At 44.4% G+C, this 20,120-nt stretch overlaps 1 protein-coding gene across 1 annotated transcript; it reads right to left on the bottom strand.

Moving 5' to 3' along the window:
- Positions 1-1,530: 1,530 nt before the first annotated feature.
- Positions 1,531-18,829, bottom strand: SERPINC1 (serpin family C member 1). Its single transcript, XM_088461874.1, has 6 exons — positions 17,938-18,829; positions 14,497-14,712; positions 7,923-8,060; positions 6,037-6,433; positions 4,374-4,438; positions 1,531-1,764 (listed from the first exon to the last, which is right to left on the bottom strand). Exons 1-6 carry the CDS (start codon positions 18,307-18,309, stop codon positions 1,588-1,590), a joined length of 1,365 nt encoding a protein of 454 aa, XP_088318000.1. The 5' UTR covers positions 18,310-18,829; the 3' UTR covers positions 1,531-1,587.
- Between the last annotated feature and the right edge of the window lie 1,291 nt (positions 18,830-20,120).

The following is a 20,120-nucleotide window of genomic DNA, read 5'->3' as shown; positions in this document are numbered from 1 at the left end:
CTCAGGGTCTGTGCATGTGGGTCCTTTCTGGTCCTTCTCCACTCCCCCTCCATCAAAATGAATAATATAACACAAGACAACACTAAATTAGAAAACCCACACTAACACTACGCTCCTCACAAACACAGCCAAATAAACACTGATAAGACGGAAAATAAGAAAGACCCCAGACAAAAAATAAAACAAACTTTAAACTACACAGAAAATGACAAGACTACTGTCAGAAATCGCAGTAACACTCACTAAACTTCTCTGCATGTGGTTATGTTTTACCCTATAGAAAACCTGTTTGTCTATTTTTGTCATCTATCTTCATCGGAAATGTCAAAACCAACAATAAAACCAACCAACATCACCATTGATTTTCAAATGACACAGAACACTGACGGATAGTAAAGACACATTTTTTTTTTTTAAGACACAAACATGCTGTCTATAGCCATCAATTTCCGTTGGTTTTAAAAGTGAAGCTTAGTAAATTTGCCCTTATAAGTGGATATAAAGATGTATTTGAACCAACTATAACAGATTACCAAATAAATTGTGTCTGTGTGTGCCCAAAAAGGAGTATTGCACCTTGCTTCTCTACCCTTTTCGAAACTGTTTTATAGCAAAGGGCCTGATTCAGAGATGGACGTAGTTCACATCACTGTTGCGTAGCTGAGGCCAGGACATCTGCGTCAAAAGACACAGACCCTGGCTTCTGAACTCCCAGAAAACGGGGCTGCAGCTAAGCGGGCACTGCATGCGAGGACGCAGGACAGGTCATGCGCGAATGTGCCATCGCTCCACCACCAAGAGAGTCTTTGTGCAACTTTTCCCTTAAAATGTCTTATTCGCAAAGCAATGCGAATAGGACACACAAGCAGCTTATGCTAATTAAAATAATATGTGTCATGCTATATTCTTTGTGTGACTGCGGCTGTATCTGCATTTGAAATGCTATGTTACTGTGTCACAGCCGCTGACACTAATGTAGCATTTTGCATGCAGAACTAGCAGCAGTCACACACAGAATATAGGCTGTATGTAATTTTAATCAGCATAAGCTGCTTGTACGTCCTATTCATATTGCTTTGTGAATAAGAAGTATTTTAAGGGAGAAAGTCGCACGAAAATACTGTCTGCGCTACTGAGTCGACATTGTGTAATGCGACTTGTAGCGCACGGAGGATAGATGTATGGGGACACATCTGTACATCTCTGAATGAGGCCTAAAGTGGTAATCATAGCAAAATTTTTATGTAATTACATATAAAAAATATATATTTTTTTATAACAGTTGCCTTTGAGTGAACCCTCATTATACATGTAGAGGAGTTTTCTGATGACTAGTACAAAATGAAAAGCAGGTATTTCTAATGTTCATGTATCTGGATGTAGAAATATGTTTGAATTAAGAGCTACGCACCATTAGAAACACACTTATTTAACGTTTATAAACCCTGCAACAGGATTTTTATTATACATTAATCTCTTACTATTTCATTAGGAAAATATAGAAAGGGAAACAAAAACACATGTATGTTATTAATAAGCCTAAAGGACAGACTTTGGAATGCCTTTAATTATGTTCTTCATGCAGAGTTAGTTACAGCCGGGATTGGCTACTCGGCCCATGAAAATAATAGCATTGATTGCGACTTCTCGGATGAAGACCAGGAAAGGCCTGTTGGCTTTAAATGTGATGCGTTTTGGGTTAAATGACCGTCCTGCCACAAGGATAGAAGTAGCTGCCGAAGCCTCACTACCTTCCTCGTTGACCTGGGGTAAAAATACATATTAGTTTCAGTTTAGTGAAGACCAGCAACTATTCTACCATTCTGACTATAATTTGGCCCCTAGAGTCATTTCTACATTGGATTTAAATTTACCATTGTTGTTGCTTAAGCAGAATCTGCCTTATATCTGTTACATAAATAAGGACACGGGCGAAAAAAAGAGGGAGCTCCTATCGGCACTATTACATAGACACGATAAGGTGATTGAAAATGTTGGTAAAAATTAAGAGTAATAGAAAATGATAATAACTTCTTTGTACATGATAGCAACAGTCAGTGGGCACTCTTACCTCCCAACATTTGAGTCTCCGAGGTGGGGCTTAAGCGCGTGCTCCTGAAAAGGGGGCATGGCCCGCCAAAGGGTTGTGGCCTATAGGCACGCCCCTTTGACATCACTAATGGGCTGCCCACGAGATTCCTCCCTGTACTGTGAATAGATGCCATGCGCTCTGCTTCTATTCTCTCTCTGCTCACCCGCTGCTCTGTTATGCAGTGCAGCAGTGCGTGCTTCCCCCCCCCCACCGCGGGACACTGCGGCCTGAGGGTGGGACAGTCCCAAAAAAACAGGACTGTCCCGCTGAATGTGGCACATTTGGGAGGTATGTGTACAGGATAGTCACCTGTCCTGTGGTACATGTATAAACCGGGAAAGAGACAACACAAGTTACATTGTTCTCACAGCATTGATGTGATTCCTTCTGTATAAACAGTATATATGTAGCATATCTATAATGGTGCAGGGTGTGCAGTGCACATGGGAGCCTGTGTCCAGGGAGGGGGGGCAACGTGCTGCAACTCTGCACCCATAGACGATACCTCTCCATTGCAGAACTAATCGGGGAAGGTGCAGCTGCCATGTTCCTAGAGATGTGTGCATGTGCAGAGGAGGAATCGGGAAAATGGTCAGAGTGCCATGTTGCCAGCCAGGGATCTGCACAAGCGCATTAGACTCTGGCACTGAGACAGAATTTGCTCGGCGCTTGTGTATAGAGGCCCGTGCATGAGAGTAAAAGCAATTGTTTATTACAATCTAAAATAACTAGGTAAAAGAACCATATAGTCTGACATACACAGGTAATATTTAAGCATAAAAGTGGGCTATATTTAATCTTTCATAATAAGATATGATAAGATTCCAGTTTGGTTACGTATGTTTAGCGATGGTGCTGTCAGATGTTTCTCCTGGGCTATGTATTCCTGTCTGTTGCAGCTTCATACGGGAATTCCAAGTGGATACCAGCGGTTGATGTGCTAGATCAGGGGTGCAAAATCCAGTGTAGTGACAGCCAGTATTGTATATGAGGCAGGCCACATATAGTAAATGTACAGAGGCCTCTGCGTTTCGCTCATGATGTCAACTTCATCAGACACCCCACAGGCATACATTGCCTAGGTGCGACATCGGACAGCGCCAGTGCTGTTCATACTTACCCAAAGTGGAGTTTTCCTGGACATATTCTGCACACAGCCGCACCACAAGGACTTTTTCCACATCTGAACAGGTAACAAATTCCACTAATATACTGCCTTGAAATGTACCTATCCCATGCTAAGTGCAGGAGACTGAAATTGGTGCCCACTTTGCATATGCATGACTTTGTATACACACCCACTAAACGTATCTCTTACCCCACAGGTTCTCAAACTTGGTCCTCAGGACCCCAAACAGTGCATGTTTTCCGGGTCTCCTCACAGAATCACAAGTGAAATAATTAGTTCCACCTGTGGATCTTTTAAAATGTGTCTGAGTAATGAATATACAAGTGCACCTGCTGGGTGACCTATGTGCGGTCCTAAGAACTGAGGACCTCATTCAGAGTCGGTCGTACCCAGCGATGTTCACAGAACAGCGCATGCGTAAGTTTCGCAATGCACGTGCGCAAACTAGCTGTTGCGATCGGAAATTTTTATCTCCTTCAACTTGGGCAGGTCGTTAGTTAGAGTGACAGGATGAGGCGTTTGTGGGTGGTAACAGGGGAAGGTGCTTGTGAACGGGGGAGTGGAGATCCGAACGCAGGCGTGCCTGACTATGCAAACGGCGTTTTATGGGATTGCACAATTAACTAAGTAGTGTCATGGCACATGTGACATGGGAGGTTTTTACAGTGACTTGATCGTAGTGCTTAAGAGAGGGTATGGTCAACCTTAAGCTCCACGACCAGCTCCGATGGTCTCGATTAATCCTTATATGCCTGGAGATGACATGTATTGCGAACGAGAAGAGGGCGTGTTTTTAGTCTTACGGCCGCATCCTCCCCTCGCTCGTCCAGCTAACGATCCCATCTTAACGACGCAACTTGCGAGCGCTTCATTTGCATACCCGGCCCCTTTTCCCTTACGACCGAGCGGCTGCAACGACCGACTCTGAATGAGGTCCTGAGTTTGAGAACCACTGCCTTACATAGTTGCGCCCACATTCCAATTTGTGTGCGATTCAGAAGCAGGCCCATTTGCAGAAATGCTCCATGTGTATTCACATATGGTAATGAGCAGTGATGATGTTTCAATAATTTATCTCTATGCTTCATATTTGAACATTTTAATTTTGGGGCTTTACTGGCTCTAAGTGTTAGTTACTCTTTCGGCTCTCACCTCCAAAAACGCTTTGTGAAATGCATCTGACACATATAAGTCTGATCTTCCGTTTGCAACAATTCCTGTGAAAATCAAAATAGAAAATGAAAAACACATATATCGTTCACCAATTACCATTGTACAAACAAAATTAACCAGACTTTAAAGTGCATCTATCTCTTCCACAGGGATGAAGAGTCAATTTCTTACACTGGAGAAAGTACAGTATCTCAGCAGTGTCACTGGTTCCCATGAATTAAATGAAGACAATGGGGCATATTCAATTGGGTGCGAGAATAGCAAAAATCCTGCACCCCCGCGGTTTTCCCTGCAGGTGCGGGATTTTCCCTGCAGGTGCGGGATTTTTGCTATTCAATCAGGAGCGGGGTTTTCCCTGCAGGTGCGGGATTTTTGCTATTCAATCAGGAGCGGGGTTTTTTACTTTTTGCGGGCCGGGAGGTTTTTTTTTTTGCGCTCCTCCAGTGCATGAAAAAGTTGGGAAATGCTGTTGGACCCCGGCGGCACCCCTCGTAATGACTAATTAAGCAATTGGAAGTTTCCAATTTGCTTAATTAGTCAGTAATTACTCCCCTTTCCGAAAGGGGGGTGTGTGTGTCCCAAGTTCAGAGTGCCCCACTGGAATGGGTGCTGGGAGAACTACATCTCCCAGCAGCCCTTGCCCCTCCCACCAGGCCATGGAGCCTCCCAGCAGCCCCCTCTCCTGTGAGAAGATAGAGGAGAGGCCAACGGGAGCCCCGGAGACCCCTGGGCAGGTAAGTGCAGAAATTTTTTTTCTTTTTACGCGGAGCAGGATTTTCAAGGCTGAAAACCCTGTGACCACTTTATTTTTTATTGGATACCGCGGGTATCGCGAACGCGCATACCTGCGGTATTCCAAAATTGGGCGCAAGGTTTTTTCCTCACTAAACATCGCACCAATTGAATATGCCCTAATATGAGACAGAGGTATATTTACTAAAGTGCTGCTTTTTTTAGTGGAGTTGTTGCCCATAGCAACCAATCAGATTCTAGCTATTAGCTTTTAGAAGGTGCTAGATATATGATAAGTAGAATCTCATAGGTTGCTATGGGCAACAACTTCACTTCTAAAAACCTGCCCTTTAGTAAATATACCCTGTACAGTCATTTGGGAGCTGAATTATCCGAGTGGAGCTTATCATTTCACTAGTAATTAGTGACATTACAGAGGCGACATTTTCTCAATGGTATCCTGGTAACTTGACAAGCTGCATTCAGCTCACAAATTGTTGGCCCCCGCTATGTACCTAGGAGGGGATCCGGTCAATACCCCGACAGTCAGGATGCTGGCGCTTAGAATGCCAGCGCCAGAATCTCAACACTTATCTGAATACCGGCACCCCGACGGAAGTACTGCGGTCAGGGGGAGGGTTAGGGGTTAAGGTTAGGCACTAGGGGGAGTGTTCGGTTTAGGGTGTGGGGAGGGGGTGGTTAAGTTCAGGCACCAGGGATGGAGGGTTAGGGTAGGGGTAGGATACTGACCGACAAGTGTCGGTATCCTAGCCCTATCGGGATGCCGGTGATGGGATGCTGACCGCCGGCATCCCATACCCAAACCCCCAGGAGATGCTACAGGTTCATAGCAAATTATGGGTGGAACAATATTTCTGAATAAAAATAAAATAAAGATGACGCAACAAACCTGGAAGCCGTGCAGTATTTGGATCAAACAGGTCTACGAGACCCAGTTTCTGTAACTTCTCTTTGACACTGAAAGAATCCTCAATCTTGAATCTTGGAAAGTGGACGGATAGCTGAACAACCTGAGATTGATGCAGCCACTCCGTGAACTTCTCTAGAGTCAGTTCTCTCTCCACCTTTTCCAGCGCAGTGTCCTCTGATGGCAGCACCAATACCATCGAAATGTCATCACCTTTGTATGGCAATTCAAGAACCTGGACTGCATCATCTTTGAAAGCACCATAGCGGAACATCCCCTCCTGATACATCATTGAGGTTTCACATGGCTCGGTTCTGCCTGGTACATGGAATTCTCCCAGGATTGTGTTTATCGAATCAAACTTGGACTTCCACAGTCCCTGCAAACAATGAATAAATCAAATGTATAAACTTTCTTAAGCATGATTCATTTACCGGTTTAGACTTTATGCAGCAAATCTGATTTGTACTTGTGGAGCTGTTAAAATGTGTATTTTGTTCAAACCTATCAGTGATTAGAGATTTGGGCTAAATGTACCATGCAGCGCTTTTGTCCTTTGCCGTGTCTTTAGCAGTTACAGAGGCTGAATTTAAAGGAGCAATCATATTCAATACAAAATCAGGCATGTTTTGCATGGAATAGAATAGCCCCTTACAGTGGCGTAACGTGGGGGGGCGGGGAGGATTGAGTGGGGCACGTGTCTTGGGCTCCATCGGCTGCAGTCTAAGGCAGTGCGGTCCGAGGCACTACACACTAAAACACACCGCCACCGACTGCAGCCAATAAGAGTCAGACAGACTCTAATTGGCTGGAGGTTACTCATGAGCTACGCCATCCGACTCCCGCAGTGGCTGAAGGGAGAGACGTCATGATGTCTTTCCCATAGTGTTGAGCAGGACCAGAGGAGTGGATGGCAGCAGGAGCAGGGATTCGGTAAGTGAATTATGTGTGTCTGTGTGTGTTTTGCGCACTACTACTAGGGGCACTGTATAATGGGCACTACTGGGGGCACTAATGGAGGCACTGCATAAGGGGCACTACCGAGGGCACTGCTATTGGGTGCATTGCTACTGGGGGCATTCGGTAAGTCAATTATGTGTGTGTTTTGGGCACTACTACTGGGGGCAGTAATGGAGGCACTGTCTAATGGGCACTACTGGGGACACTGTATAATGGGCACTACTGGACTGGTGGTACTGTATAAGGGGCACTACTGAGGGCACTGTATAAAGGGGCACTAATGGAGGAACTGCATAAGGGGCACTACTACTGAGGGCACTGCTACGGGGGCACTGCATAAGGGGCACTACTACTTTGGGCATTAAGGCATATGGAAAGGAATGTTCCCAGAGTGACGAGAAACGGTGGTGTCATGTTGACAAGCCCCCGTTTTTCAGTGTCCACGCCCATAGAGCCATCTGGCCACTCCCACTTAGTTGGACAAAAAGTTGAGGGGGGGCACCATTTTTCATCTTGCCCGGGCTCTAAAAACACTAGCTATGCCACTGACCCCTTTAGATCCAGAGGCCAAAACTAAAGATGCATCAGCTTTAAAAAGCGCCGCAAAGTACATTTAGCCCCTCATCTCCTACTTCCAATCATCCACAGAATGTGTGTCCCATGTATTAGCATTCAAAATTTCACCTGCAAAGAGTAGAGGCAACATTGTGTGTCTGGACAATGTAGTGCATAATGTCACGTTGTCTGTAGTTACTTATATGTTCCACTCACAGCACACATAATCTAGTTATCTTAGTGAATAGAGATTGGTGTTACAGATGTCTGTACAGGTGCAGCAACAGGCGTAACAAGGTGTTGTACAACAACAGTGAGAAAAGCTCCTGCCATCAGCCATGAATAAGCCCCACCTTGAAGTAGATTGCATTCACCAGAACCAACATAGTATCCTCAGTGATGGCTCCTTCTGGGATAACATTGGTAATTCTCTTCTCGGTTTTATTGGCTACCCAATTATTAATCATTTCTCTTGATTCTTCAGCTTTCTCCTGAAACCACAAAAATACATAGGATCGTATTATTAGTGTGAATGTGATCATTATATTAGATCCCTGGAGAGAGCTGGAATCACATGCTATGGTATTCCCGGCAGGGATGCATCACCTTCCATCACCAGTTATGTCATTACATAATGTTGTGTAGTGGTTTGCTGCTATCATAATGCAGTTACATTGTGACATTTTTATCATTAAAAAGCAGGAGCTTTTATCATTAACCAGCACCATTGACCGTGACGGCGTCAGCAGCTAGGTCGCTACATCAACCAGGCATGCAGGCCGATGGAATGACCCCAATAACCGACCTGCGGGAGCGATGTGCCTGAGACATCGGCCCGATCAGCGGGGTCGAATGACAACTTGTCTAATGTGTACCCAGCATAACAGTCATGATTTTGTTACCAGACAGGGGCCTGACTTGGAGATTGTTGGGGCCATCAGTAAATTTAGGTATGTTTCAGGTGGGTGTGATACGTTATGTCTACAATTACATGCCGCAGTGCCCAAGCCTTCCTATAGGATTTAGGATGCAGACATTCAGCTACCTACCAGGAGGAGGAAGCTGAATGTCGCCAAGTATGACTATACCACTGATAACTCTTTTACACCAAGCATTTGACCCATGAAATTACCAGGTAAACCCAGGTCAAGTGTCAATGTGAAAGGATCAACCTGGGTTTTGTGTGCCGGGTCTGCGAACCTGGTCATATCCAGGGTTATTCTCAGGACTGATGTGGATACGCTGTGGTGTACAATCCATTATGAGTGCAGCTGCCTGATCTTTCTCGCCAAACATTCAATGTCTGCTGATCCACTCTGTCAGTCCCTCCATTGGCTACCAGTCTTCTACCGCATTCAATATAAAATACTTACACTCACACAAACCAAACCACACCAACATACATCTCTTCACTCATCACAAAATATCTCCCAACCCGACCTCTCTGCTCAGCACAAGATCTGCATCTCTCATCCCCACACATTACTTGCTCCCATTACAGGACTTTTTTCGGGCTGCACCTACCTTTTGGAATGCCCTCCCACGCACAGTAAGACTTTACACTAGTCTCCAAACATTCAAACGTTCCCTGAAAACTCACCTCTTCACACAAGCTTATCAGATTCCAGAATCTCCCGCATAACCTTCATAGCTTCCATATCTAATTATATAACCTCTCACAGTCCACACATAACCTCACACTTGGGGCATTATTTATTATCATTATTTTTACTAAAATAAAGTTAAAAAGGGTGTTTTCACACCCTTTTCACATTATTTTAGTATCACCTAAATTTTCTAAAGGGCAATTGGAGTAGAATTCATAAAATTCTACTCCAAGCCCTAATTACCACATATTTTTTGTAATCAGATCGCATTTTCCATAATTGTAATGGGAAATGCGATCTGTCTGCAAGTTACTACAAATAAATTGTGAAAAAATACCAGGAAGCCCTGTGATAATAAGGCCTGGACGTGGCGTTATCCAGGGTATCCCCCGTTCCGTTTACCGGACTCCTGCTCTGCTCTAACAGGCAGAGCAGAGCCTGGAGCCGGCCCCAGTGATCAGCTGTGTGATCTAAACAGACCACAAGCTGATACACTGCAAAAAAACCAAAAAACTTTCCCGAGTCCAGGGACCGGAGATCGGGGCTCCGGTGATGTCCTCTGGTCAGCTGGGGGGTGTCGCAATTGCAGGGGGCGGGGCTTAGCGGCAGCCGGTCGGCGCATTAGCGGGCACTTACCACTGTATTTTTTGCCAAATTTACCATGGCAAGTGTGCAGAGAGGATTCGCAGGGACAGAGCTTGCGATAAAGCCTGCAATTGATTTTTAGTAAATCCCTGTGATATTGGCTAAATTCGCAATGCGAATTCAGTCGGTAATATCACACTACAATCTGCATTTTAATGCGGATTGAAGTAAATAGACCCCATAGTCTTTTTGTTCACATCCTGCTGACCCTAAGCCAACTTTCCGGTGTGACTGGATCATACAGCTCACCAAGAACCTCTGCAATCTAGCTGGACCAATTTGCATGTAGCACCTATTCTTGTGTATCAACACCTATTTCCCTACAGATTGTAAGCTTGCAAGCAGGGCCCTCTTACCTTTATGTATGTCTATTACAACCCAGTCTTGTTCAATTAATGTTGTTTCAAACTGTAAAGTGCAACGGAATATGCTGCGCTATATAAGAAACTGTTAATAAATAATAATAAATAACAGGGCCAACCCGTGTTATTTTATCCGGTATATGTTTGCAAGCTGCTCTTTGGCGGATCGATATTAGTTTTGCAGGGCAGACAGGTGCAGTGTGAAAGGGGACAACCCAGGAATAACCCGGGCCCAATGTGTGGTGTGAAAGGGGTTTGAGCAGCTGTGACACGGTTCAAAACGGTTTTCATTAACCCTGGATCGGACCCGGGATTTAGATGTGAAAGGGGTATAAAAGTAATACATTCAGTTGCTCTAGATAAGATAATAGTGTTATATTATGATTAGTTGTTTATATGTTAGACTTTGGTTTTAACATAGACAATGACCAAAATAAAACGAATTGCTGCCTCTTGCCTTACATACTAATGCTTAAAGTCACTTCCTTATTTATTTTGTAGTCTATTTTATAAAACCGGATGTTGGTATTAGGAATCATTATTCTAATATGCAAAACACTAACAAAAAAAAGGAAAAAAGATTGTTTCTTTATTTTGCAATGAACATTTCTGAATTTGACTGAGGGGCCTATTCATCATCGATAAATGGCCCAGTCACTATGCGGAAACGCTAGTTTTAGGAGTTTGATCATGAGAACAAGCACCATCATCAGACGGCACTTGTTCTCGGATCCCCGCTCTTTCCTATGGGAAGGAGTTCCGGGGATACGAAGAGGGATCCGAGCGGATCCCTCCACCGCCTCCTCACTACCTCCCTGGCGGCTGTGCGCATTCGTGACCTAGGGTCACGCATGTGTAGCCGGGATGACTGGGAGAAGGTAAGTAATGCAGCTACTTCTGCATCTCCCATACTAACTGAGGGGACAGCTGCTTTCCGGAGCAGCTGTCCCTGCACCGGAGCAGTGATGAATTGCTCCGGTGTAATCTATCCCCCGCTGTGAGTTGAATACTTCATCATCGGAGGCCATACGGCCTCCGATGATGAATAGGCCCATGAATTAATTCAAATAACTTTATTATTTAAAAGTTGCATAAAAACCATTGGATTTAGTTTTTACAACTCTGTCAAGTTAGGAGTAAATTTAACACAAAATAAATATATATGCTGTATATATAATAAAATGCTTCGTGAGCCATTGTTACTCATTTTCCTGCGGTCTCTTTGTTTACAATTAAGCTTATCGCGTTTGACATGCCGTGGTAACCAGCTCCTAAAACTTACGATGGGATGGGGTCATCAAAGGACAACATACCATTGACAACGGGTTGCGTACGGAATGTGGGCGCTCGGGATCCAGTCAGTTAAAATCCCAACACCGGTATCCCGGCAGAGTTAGGATACCGACACCTGTCGGTAGGTATCCTAACCCTCCCCCACTCCTTACCCCTAGCCCTCCCTCCCTGGTGTCTAAACCTAACCTCCCCCCTCCCCGCACCCTAACCTTCCCCCCTTAGTGCCTAACCCTAACGCTTACCGTCCCCCTAACCCTGCTACTTACCTTTGGGAAACCAGCAGTTGGGATGCCGGTGCCGGGATTTCGACAGGTGTCAGGATTCCAGCGCCGGTTTTCTAAGCGTGGGCATCTCATGTGCCAGGATATTAACAGTATACCTTGACAACAATGCATTCACTTGCAGTACAAGGTAATACCCCTTTCAGATGCCGGGTCGCACCCGGGATTTTGTTCACAGGTCCATCCCGGGTGCGACCCCTTTCAGACTGGCAGCCCGACCCAGCACTAATGCCGGGTCAATGACGTCACCACCATCACGTGCTGAGATCTTCCTACGCAATGAACGGAACCCGGGTCGCATCGACCCAGGTTACCCGTTCACACTGCACCGTGAGCAGTGTGAACGTTTCTTGTGACCAGGGTTGAAATGCTTATGTCAACCTGGACTTTTCTCACCGCACAGTAACCCAGGTTGCTGCGCTTTTATGTGCAATAACCTGGGTTATTGCTTGTAGTGTGAAAGGGGTATTAGTAAATAGAACAGTTGGCATCCAAGAAAAGCCGCTGTGCCATAGTTATATAGGGAATGGAGGATTGATGTGAAAGCCCAGACCAGTATCTTTTCAAACTAACTTCATTCAGGACCGTTGAATTCTCCAGCGCACAATTACATGTGCTCAGATCAACTGCTAGAGTTACTCATGTCAACAAAATGATACACCATTAATGAAAATTAATGGTAATTTAGAAATTACTGGAATGTATGGATTTTCAAAACTATGTGGAGTTGTATTTCTTTCAGTAATGAACAGAAATTAGAATTATTATTTATTTATTTACATTTTCGGGGAAATTACCAGCTTAACATTCTTCTTGCTCTCTCTGAAGGCAATATAATCACATACATTTATATTTGAACTGTATGTCAGTAGAACATTTATTTTGAATTAATTTGCTAATATCACTTTGTGAACATAATTATTAGCCAGCATTTATCTGTCTCTTAATCGCTATATGCATTCTGCATGTAGTTGGATATTACTGCCTCATTTATTTCATATTATCAGCCTTAATAGATTTTAGTAATAGACAGTCGTAGCTGGAAAACTGCGCACTAAGGGCCAATGAGTATTGTGTGGAGTGTGCTGCACGTAATGAAAGGTTGTCCTCCCTAATTACAATTGAATATCAAATTGAGATATTACTGCGCACTACTCCTTTACTGACTCAGTGTGATCTGAATTATTAACGTGGGCAGGAGTCCCTCTCTATACCCCTATGTTTGGAGTAAGGGTAAGATCTTGTACAATCCTATAAGATGTGCAAATATACTATAATCAAGAATCTGATGTGAAGACGATCATATTATTAACAATATACTTTACTGATAATAAAGAACATATAATATACAAACTAGAACGGTATCGAGAATCAATCTGTGGTCTAATACCATTTAAATCATATGAATAAAAAAGTCACTACAATGCACAATGCCCAAACTAATGAAGAAACATGGATGGTGAAGTAGACTGTGTTGCTTATAGTTGATGTATGTTTCACAGTCAGAAAAGTAAATGTTGAACGAATTCTGTTTCCAGGGGGATGTAATACAGCGTCTCGTGGTCCCCTTGTCCAAGTAGTACTGCCAATTCGTAACTCAAAGTCACTAATATACTGATGACGCTGTAGTTGCCCGGGTTGTCTTCAGGGCATAAAGGGAACCACAGATTGATTCTGGATACCATTCTAGTTTGTATATTATATGTTCTTTATTATCTTTAGACTGTAAGCTCTCACGAGCAGGGACCTCTATCCTCATGTGCTTCTCTTTATATTTTCTTCTACTCCTTACTCCCCATAAGGACACTTTGTTGGTCGGTATTCTAACCCTCCCTTCCCTGGAGCCTAACCCTATCCTCCCCCTCCTAGTGCCTAAACCTAACCTCCCCCTCCCCGCACCCTAAACCTAACTCTACCCCCTTAGTGCCTAACCCCTAACTCTAACCCCCCCCCTAACCTCGCTACTTATCTTCGGGATGCCGGCGCCGTGATTCTGACAGGTGTTGGGGATTCCAGCGCCGGCATTCTGACCACCGGAACCCCCTCCGTCGGGATTTTAACAGCATCCCGTCAGTGTGTATGACAATCTGAGTGTGAGTTCTGCAGTTCAGTGAATCAGATTCAGTTTGAGTCCCGGGGCAGGTTGTATGAAGCCTTGGAGAGAAATAAAGTGTAGTTGCCCCAAGCAACCAATCAGCTTCTGACTGTGATTTCAAAGACTGTGCCAGATAAATGACAGAAGCTGATTAGTTGCTTTTGGCAACTTCTCCATTTTCTCTCTCTCTCCAAGACTGCTCATTTTTGAAAAAAGGGAATTTATCACCCGAAGAGCCTGATGATGGATGGGATGGTAAAGGATGCTGACATTGTATATGAAGCTAGAAACAAATAATTTATGCTGCAATGTGTTTTGCGATGTAAAGATAAACCAATAAAAAAAAAAATATATAAATTATTTATTCAAACATCCTGGTGTCCATTATTGTCATCAGTATTGTCCGTGCAGCACTTCACCTGCTACATCTGCATTACATCTGCTCAACCTGCGTTTGTGACCATCCCTGTATGCCTTTTCTAGCACACATTACCCTGACAAGGAAGAGATTGAGCTACACTCAGGTGATAAGCACAAGGGCAATACCAGGTAGGTAGGAGTCATTGGAAGACTTACTGTACCACCACACTACACACAGGCGAACAGGGGTCACATGTACACACAAGAGACGGAGGCAAACTCACCTTGAAGTTCAGAGGCCACAGTTTGGCTCCATAAACCACCTCACTAATTTCTTGATAAGTCTGATTGAAGGTCAAAGACTTTTCCCCGAAGAGGCGATTGGTTGATACCAGCTCCGATGATTTGTTGGCTTTCCGGTAAAGTCGACAATTCAGTTTGGCAAAGAAGAAGTGGATTTGGTCAGACGCCTTTGTAGAAACTGAATCAAAGTGGAAAACCTTTTATAAAGAGAAGATAAAATCAACATGGTTATTTGTGGAATTCGTGAGTTGTATAGTTGTGGAGAATAATCTGTGATGGAAGTGAAAAGTGATAGACACAGGGTTTATTCTTTTATAGCATTTCTATGGCCACTAACAACTGCAAAATAAATCTAAGCATAAAAATGTTTACATTTGTGGGATTGGGTGGTGGGATAGACAAATTCCTCATCTGAAACTATATGAAAAAGTTCCTAGAGACTTAAGCTGCAACCAAATACGTAATGACTCATTCCACAAAATGGCTGCCACCGCTGTGAGTGTGTGTGTGAGGGCCAAACAACTTGAGCAGGCAGAAAGATGGAAGATGATCCAGTTTTAAAAGTTAAAGCATAAAAATAAATCCATTTTCAGGGCTACATCTGACATAAATAATGCTGTACAGAATTTATAAATATATTGATCAAGGAATACTTGAACAGGGCAATGAAATATAATACACTTAAGAAATGTACTGTCAGAGTTTCAGGTCACCGAACTGCAAAATAGTTCACGGTGGGGGGATCTCAACTTCTGTTTTCTGAACTGTCCAATTGCGGTCTTGGAGGTGTAGACTCCTACGTAGTGATTATAGCAGAGTAATGAGCTGCAGAAGACCTGATGGGTAAGTGAATGGATAATCTGCCTATTATTAGTATTGGAATAGGGACTGTGTTGCTATGGATGGTACATACTAACAGGTTAATATAGTCCTATTAACACAAATAAAATGATTCCATTTGGATGACTTGGTTTCCAGGACATCTATTTATCATGCACCCAATGATCCATTAATCTTTGGGTATCGGAACCTAGCACTTTTTTTTAAATAAAGAAGAATACAAGAGGTGGGAGATACAGACAAAACATTCTGACACCTGACTGCTCCCTTTCTGGCTGCAGATGAAGCAGGTTTGTTTTCCACCCGACCCCACATTCTAAAACGGTTGCACCACTCTTCAGTACCTGCTGGCTACCTTATCCTAATGCAAGTATCTGCCCATCTATGCTGAGCATCTGTCCGTCTTCATGGGGATAGGGGGGTCAACCCTCTGTTTTTACACCCACAGCATCATGCTCCATGCTGGGTGCAAAAGATCCGTCAGAAACAGGAATCCTACCTCTGTCCGCACTCTCTAAACAAGCATGGAAGTCAGTCCACGTGCCTGTAACACTACCATGAGACGGAACAGTTCCACGAGTTCTCATGGTCGCCACCCAGAAGTGCCCATTTCACAGAAAGAGTGGTCCGTCCATGTGCGTGCGCATGGTACAGGGCATTCAGAGTCAGCGACTGCTTTCTATGGGACATGCACAGTTTTAAGATATCCGCCAGATTCATCTCCATTTGGACTTGCGTCCTAATCAGAATCAAACCCCTAATGATCAAATTATTACAGTAGAATAACTATAATTATGAGCATCTTGTTTAATTAATTTTGGGAATGTACATTCCATAGAAATGTTCTGTAACCATGCCATGTAATCAGGTAATTTTCTCTACATCTTGTACAATATAAGCATACTGTATCCCAGAAAAAAATATTTCCAATTATTACTCTATTCGCTTGGCTTTACCTGTTTCATCTCAGTGTCTATTCATAACACTTATACCCCTTTTACACCGGAGCTAAAATCCTGGTTTTTGAAGGGTTAACCCGGGCAGCTCCCTGGTGTAAAAGGGGAGAGAGTTGGATCGCCGTGTCGAGTGACCTGGAAATCCAACACAGGTTACTAGCAGGGTTTAACACGGGCGTAGCCCGTGAAACCCTGCTATGAGAACAGCGCACTCCGGGTCACGATGACCTGGAGTGCGCTGCTAGCCGGCCAATTGGTCCGGCTTCAGTGGCGCTTGGAGATGACGTCACCTCCAAGCGACCACTTTCACTCCGCAAAAGCCGGGTCTATGCAGACCCGACTACGGTGTGAGCGGCGCTGACTCGGGAATATCCCGAGTCGGCGCCGGCAAAATTCCGGGTCTGATCCGGATAGGAACTTTATTCCAACTCCGGGTCAGACCCGGAATTTAGGTGGAAAAGGGGTATAAGTGGCATATTTAATTGGCCATGAGATTTTTGCCGCAAAACTTAATGCGGCTATCACATCCAACATTTGATTAACGTGGCTATGCGTGTTTTTCTCCAAAATCCCGCTGGAAATTTAAAAAAAATGGGGAAATCAGCCTGTACCTTAAAAACCTCAAATAAATATTGGATAACAGTATAGGGGGTATATTTACTAAAGATCGATTTTAATCAATTTCAAATCGAACAAAATCGATTAAAATCGATGTTGAGTGCGATGCACTCCAGGGCTTAGGTTGCGGTGGGTAACGCCATATTCCTAATAGCGTTACCCTATAGAAGCCTATGGGCTTGTATCGGGAGAGTGCTGTGAGAGGGATCCAATTGGATCCTTTGCCGGCATTCATGCGAAGGGAGGCGGGATGCATCCCGCCCACAATCTTAAAAACACCTGTCCCATCCACACAGCACCCTCATATACCGGTCCCACATCTTTTAATACATTATTCTGCACTTTGCTTAAAAATACCCCAATCATGACATGTAAGTATTAGCCCAATTAGGTTAATTGTAAACTTCTAATTGACTAACTGATCATTAGGGGGAGGAGGGGGGTGTCCCAGGGGCTCTGAAACAAGTCCTGACATTTTTTAACTTAAAATAACGATTTTACCCTACTTTGTACCTGCTCTGGAGCTGCGATGTAAAAGCTGCAGCAAATCCTATAAAATATACCCCGTCTAAGATTCTTGTGGCCAATTTTTTCACGCTGCGAGATAAATACATTTAACACGGCCGATTGAATATACCGCCAAGATGTCTTTAGGAAAGTTCTCAATTATAGACATGTATACCCTGGGGAATGATTATATAATGTTAGCAGGATAAGAGACATCAATGAGTATGGTTGTTAATGTGCTGAACATAGTTTCCAAGGACACTGCAGATGGACAGCGACTAAAATACTGTGACTGCACATGTGGTAATTACGCCTGGCCTTAGGGATTTTGCACAATTTATTGGACATCATCCACAAAATTTTCAGTAATAACCTGGGAGGTCAGTGCCAAGGTAACTATAATTGTTATGTTCCAGAGCTGAGACACCCGGATTGCTTTTGCAATCCTACAGCAGAAGACTTTGTAAGATCAGAGTATGTTCTGTTACATGAATTTCTCACCTCCATAAGCTGCTTTAAGGTGTTATCACAAGAACCAAGCTTGGCCATGGTGAAGGCCTGAGAGATGCTGAGGGGTGACATAAAGAGGTTCTCAGCATTGGTCTTGGAGTCAGCCACGGTTTTGTAGAAGTCCATGGCAAACCTACAATTTGCCTTTGAAAGTTCCCAGACCCTTGGATTGGTGGCATCAGGAATCTTTTCTGGAGGGGACGCTTCCTTCTCCTTCTCCTCTGTTTCTACCACCTCTTTACGGTAAATGCACAAGGGCTCCAGCGGGATGTCTTTGGGTTTGGCTATGCAAATGTCAGGATATTGGGACCGGGAGGAAACCAAGCCCAGCAGGCTGCAGAGCAATACTGGAAGGAGATTCATACCTATGACGCAAGATAAAGGACAGACTCAGGATTGGATAACAAAACATCAATTTGCAGGATGCTCTGTTTTAGAGTGTGATCTTTTATGAACTATGTATAAGGGACATCCACAAAGTTACTTTCTTTGTAATAACAAGGATAAATTGATGTTAAAATATATGTTGCACTCCAATCAGTAACCATGTATATACCTACATCAGCAATTTATGCGACAAGGTTCTTAAATACCTATTTTCCAGGTAGGAGAAATTGCAGGAAATAAAAGTGCAGGGGGTATATTTACTAAAGCAACCAATCAGATTCTAGCTATTATCTTCTAGAAGGTGCTTGATCAGCGGTGGCCAACCAGCATCTCTTGAGCCACATGTGGCTCTTTAGGTTATGTGCTGCGGCTCTCCCCATTGTAACGGTGAATGCTGGCCTCTTGAAGTAGTCAGAGGCTAAAGAAGCTTCTGATAGCTTCAGAGGTCTGCGCTCCCAGTGATGCAGTGCGCGGGTGATGTCATGACGTCACCTGCAATGTGAGGAGCCTGCGCCGTGCACCTGCTGGATCCAGTCACATCCAGTCAGAGGCAGCGGCAGCCAGAGCGGTCAGGTAAGTACGGAGCTGGGGTCACTGCATATGGGCCAAAACTAAGGACTGCATAAGTGGCACAAATACAGGGGGCACTGCATAAGGGGCACAATACAGGAGGCACTGCATAATGGATAAAACTACAGGGGGCACTGCATAATGGATAAAACTACAGGGGGCACTGCATAATGGATAAAACTACAGGGGGCACTGCATAAGGGGCACAAATACAGGAGGCACTGTATAATGGGCAAAATTACAGGGGGCACAAATCAGGGGCGTATCTATAATGGGTGCAGGGTGTGCGGGACACACGGGCTCCTGGGTCCAGGCACCGCACACCCTGCACCCACGTTGGCACGGGTAGTCGGGCGGTGTAAAAACGACTGGAAAATACCCGCCGCACCCATTTTCCCGTCGTTTGCGCATGCGTAGTACAAGAAAAATGGCAGCCGTGGCCATTTTTCCGGCGACCTGCGCATACTCTATAGACTCTGGGTGCACTCTAGTGCCCAGAATCTATAATTCCGGCGCTGGCCGTACACAGCTCAGTGCGCTGCCGGCCACCGGACAGGGAGGAGGGCCCCTCCTCTCTAGAAACGCCCCTGGCACATATACAGGGGGCACTACATAAAAGGCACTAACACTACTCCCTAAGAGCCAGTGGGGGGGGGGAGGGGCAGCCTGAGACCTACGGGAGTGATGCCTACTTTCATGCATATGGTGGCAGAGTGGAGCTGTTGAGATAACTTCAGGGGGTGGGGTGGAGGTGGCTGGGTTGACACATGAGAGGCCGCTGTGGTGGCATGGGGAGCGGGGGGGGTTCATTGACACATGAATGCGGGCTGGAATGGCAAGGGAGGGGTCTGGAGTGAAACATGGAGGGGCTGAAGTGTGTATTGCGTGAATCTTGCTTTTTCACTGTATTTTATGTGGATCTGGTTTTTAAAATGTATTTTATAGAGATGTACGGGTTCAGTTATATTTTGTTCTTATCGCCAAATTATCAGAAGTTCAGATTTATCTTATTGGCTATCCAAAACACGTGACACCAGGATAGCCAATATGATGCCGTTTTTGAGATCCGAACATAGAGTAAAACCGAATCGCAAATCTCTAGTATTTTATGTGGATCTGCCTTGTTTCTGTGTATTTTATGTGGATCTGCCTTGTTTCTGTGTATTTATGTGGATCTGCCTTGTTTCAGTGTATTTTATGTGGATCTGCCTTGTTTC

This window comes from Taudactylus pleione, unplaced genomic scaffold (genome assembly GCF_031769625.1).
Source record: "Taudactylus pleione unplaced genomic scaffold, aTauple2 ptg001123l, whole genome shotgun sequence".
In the NCBI taxonomy this organism is placed as follows: Eukaryota; Metazoa; Chordata; class Amphibia; order Anura; family Myobatrachidae; genus Taudactylus; species Taudactylus pleione.
The sequence above is the reverse complement of the archived record's forward strand: the minus strand, read 5'-3'. Positions and strand labels throughout refer to the sequence as shown.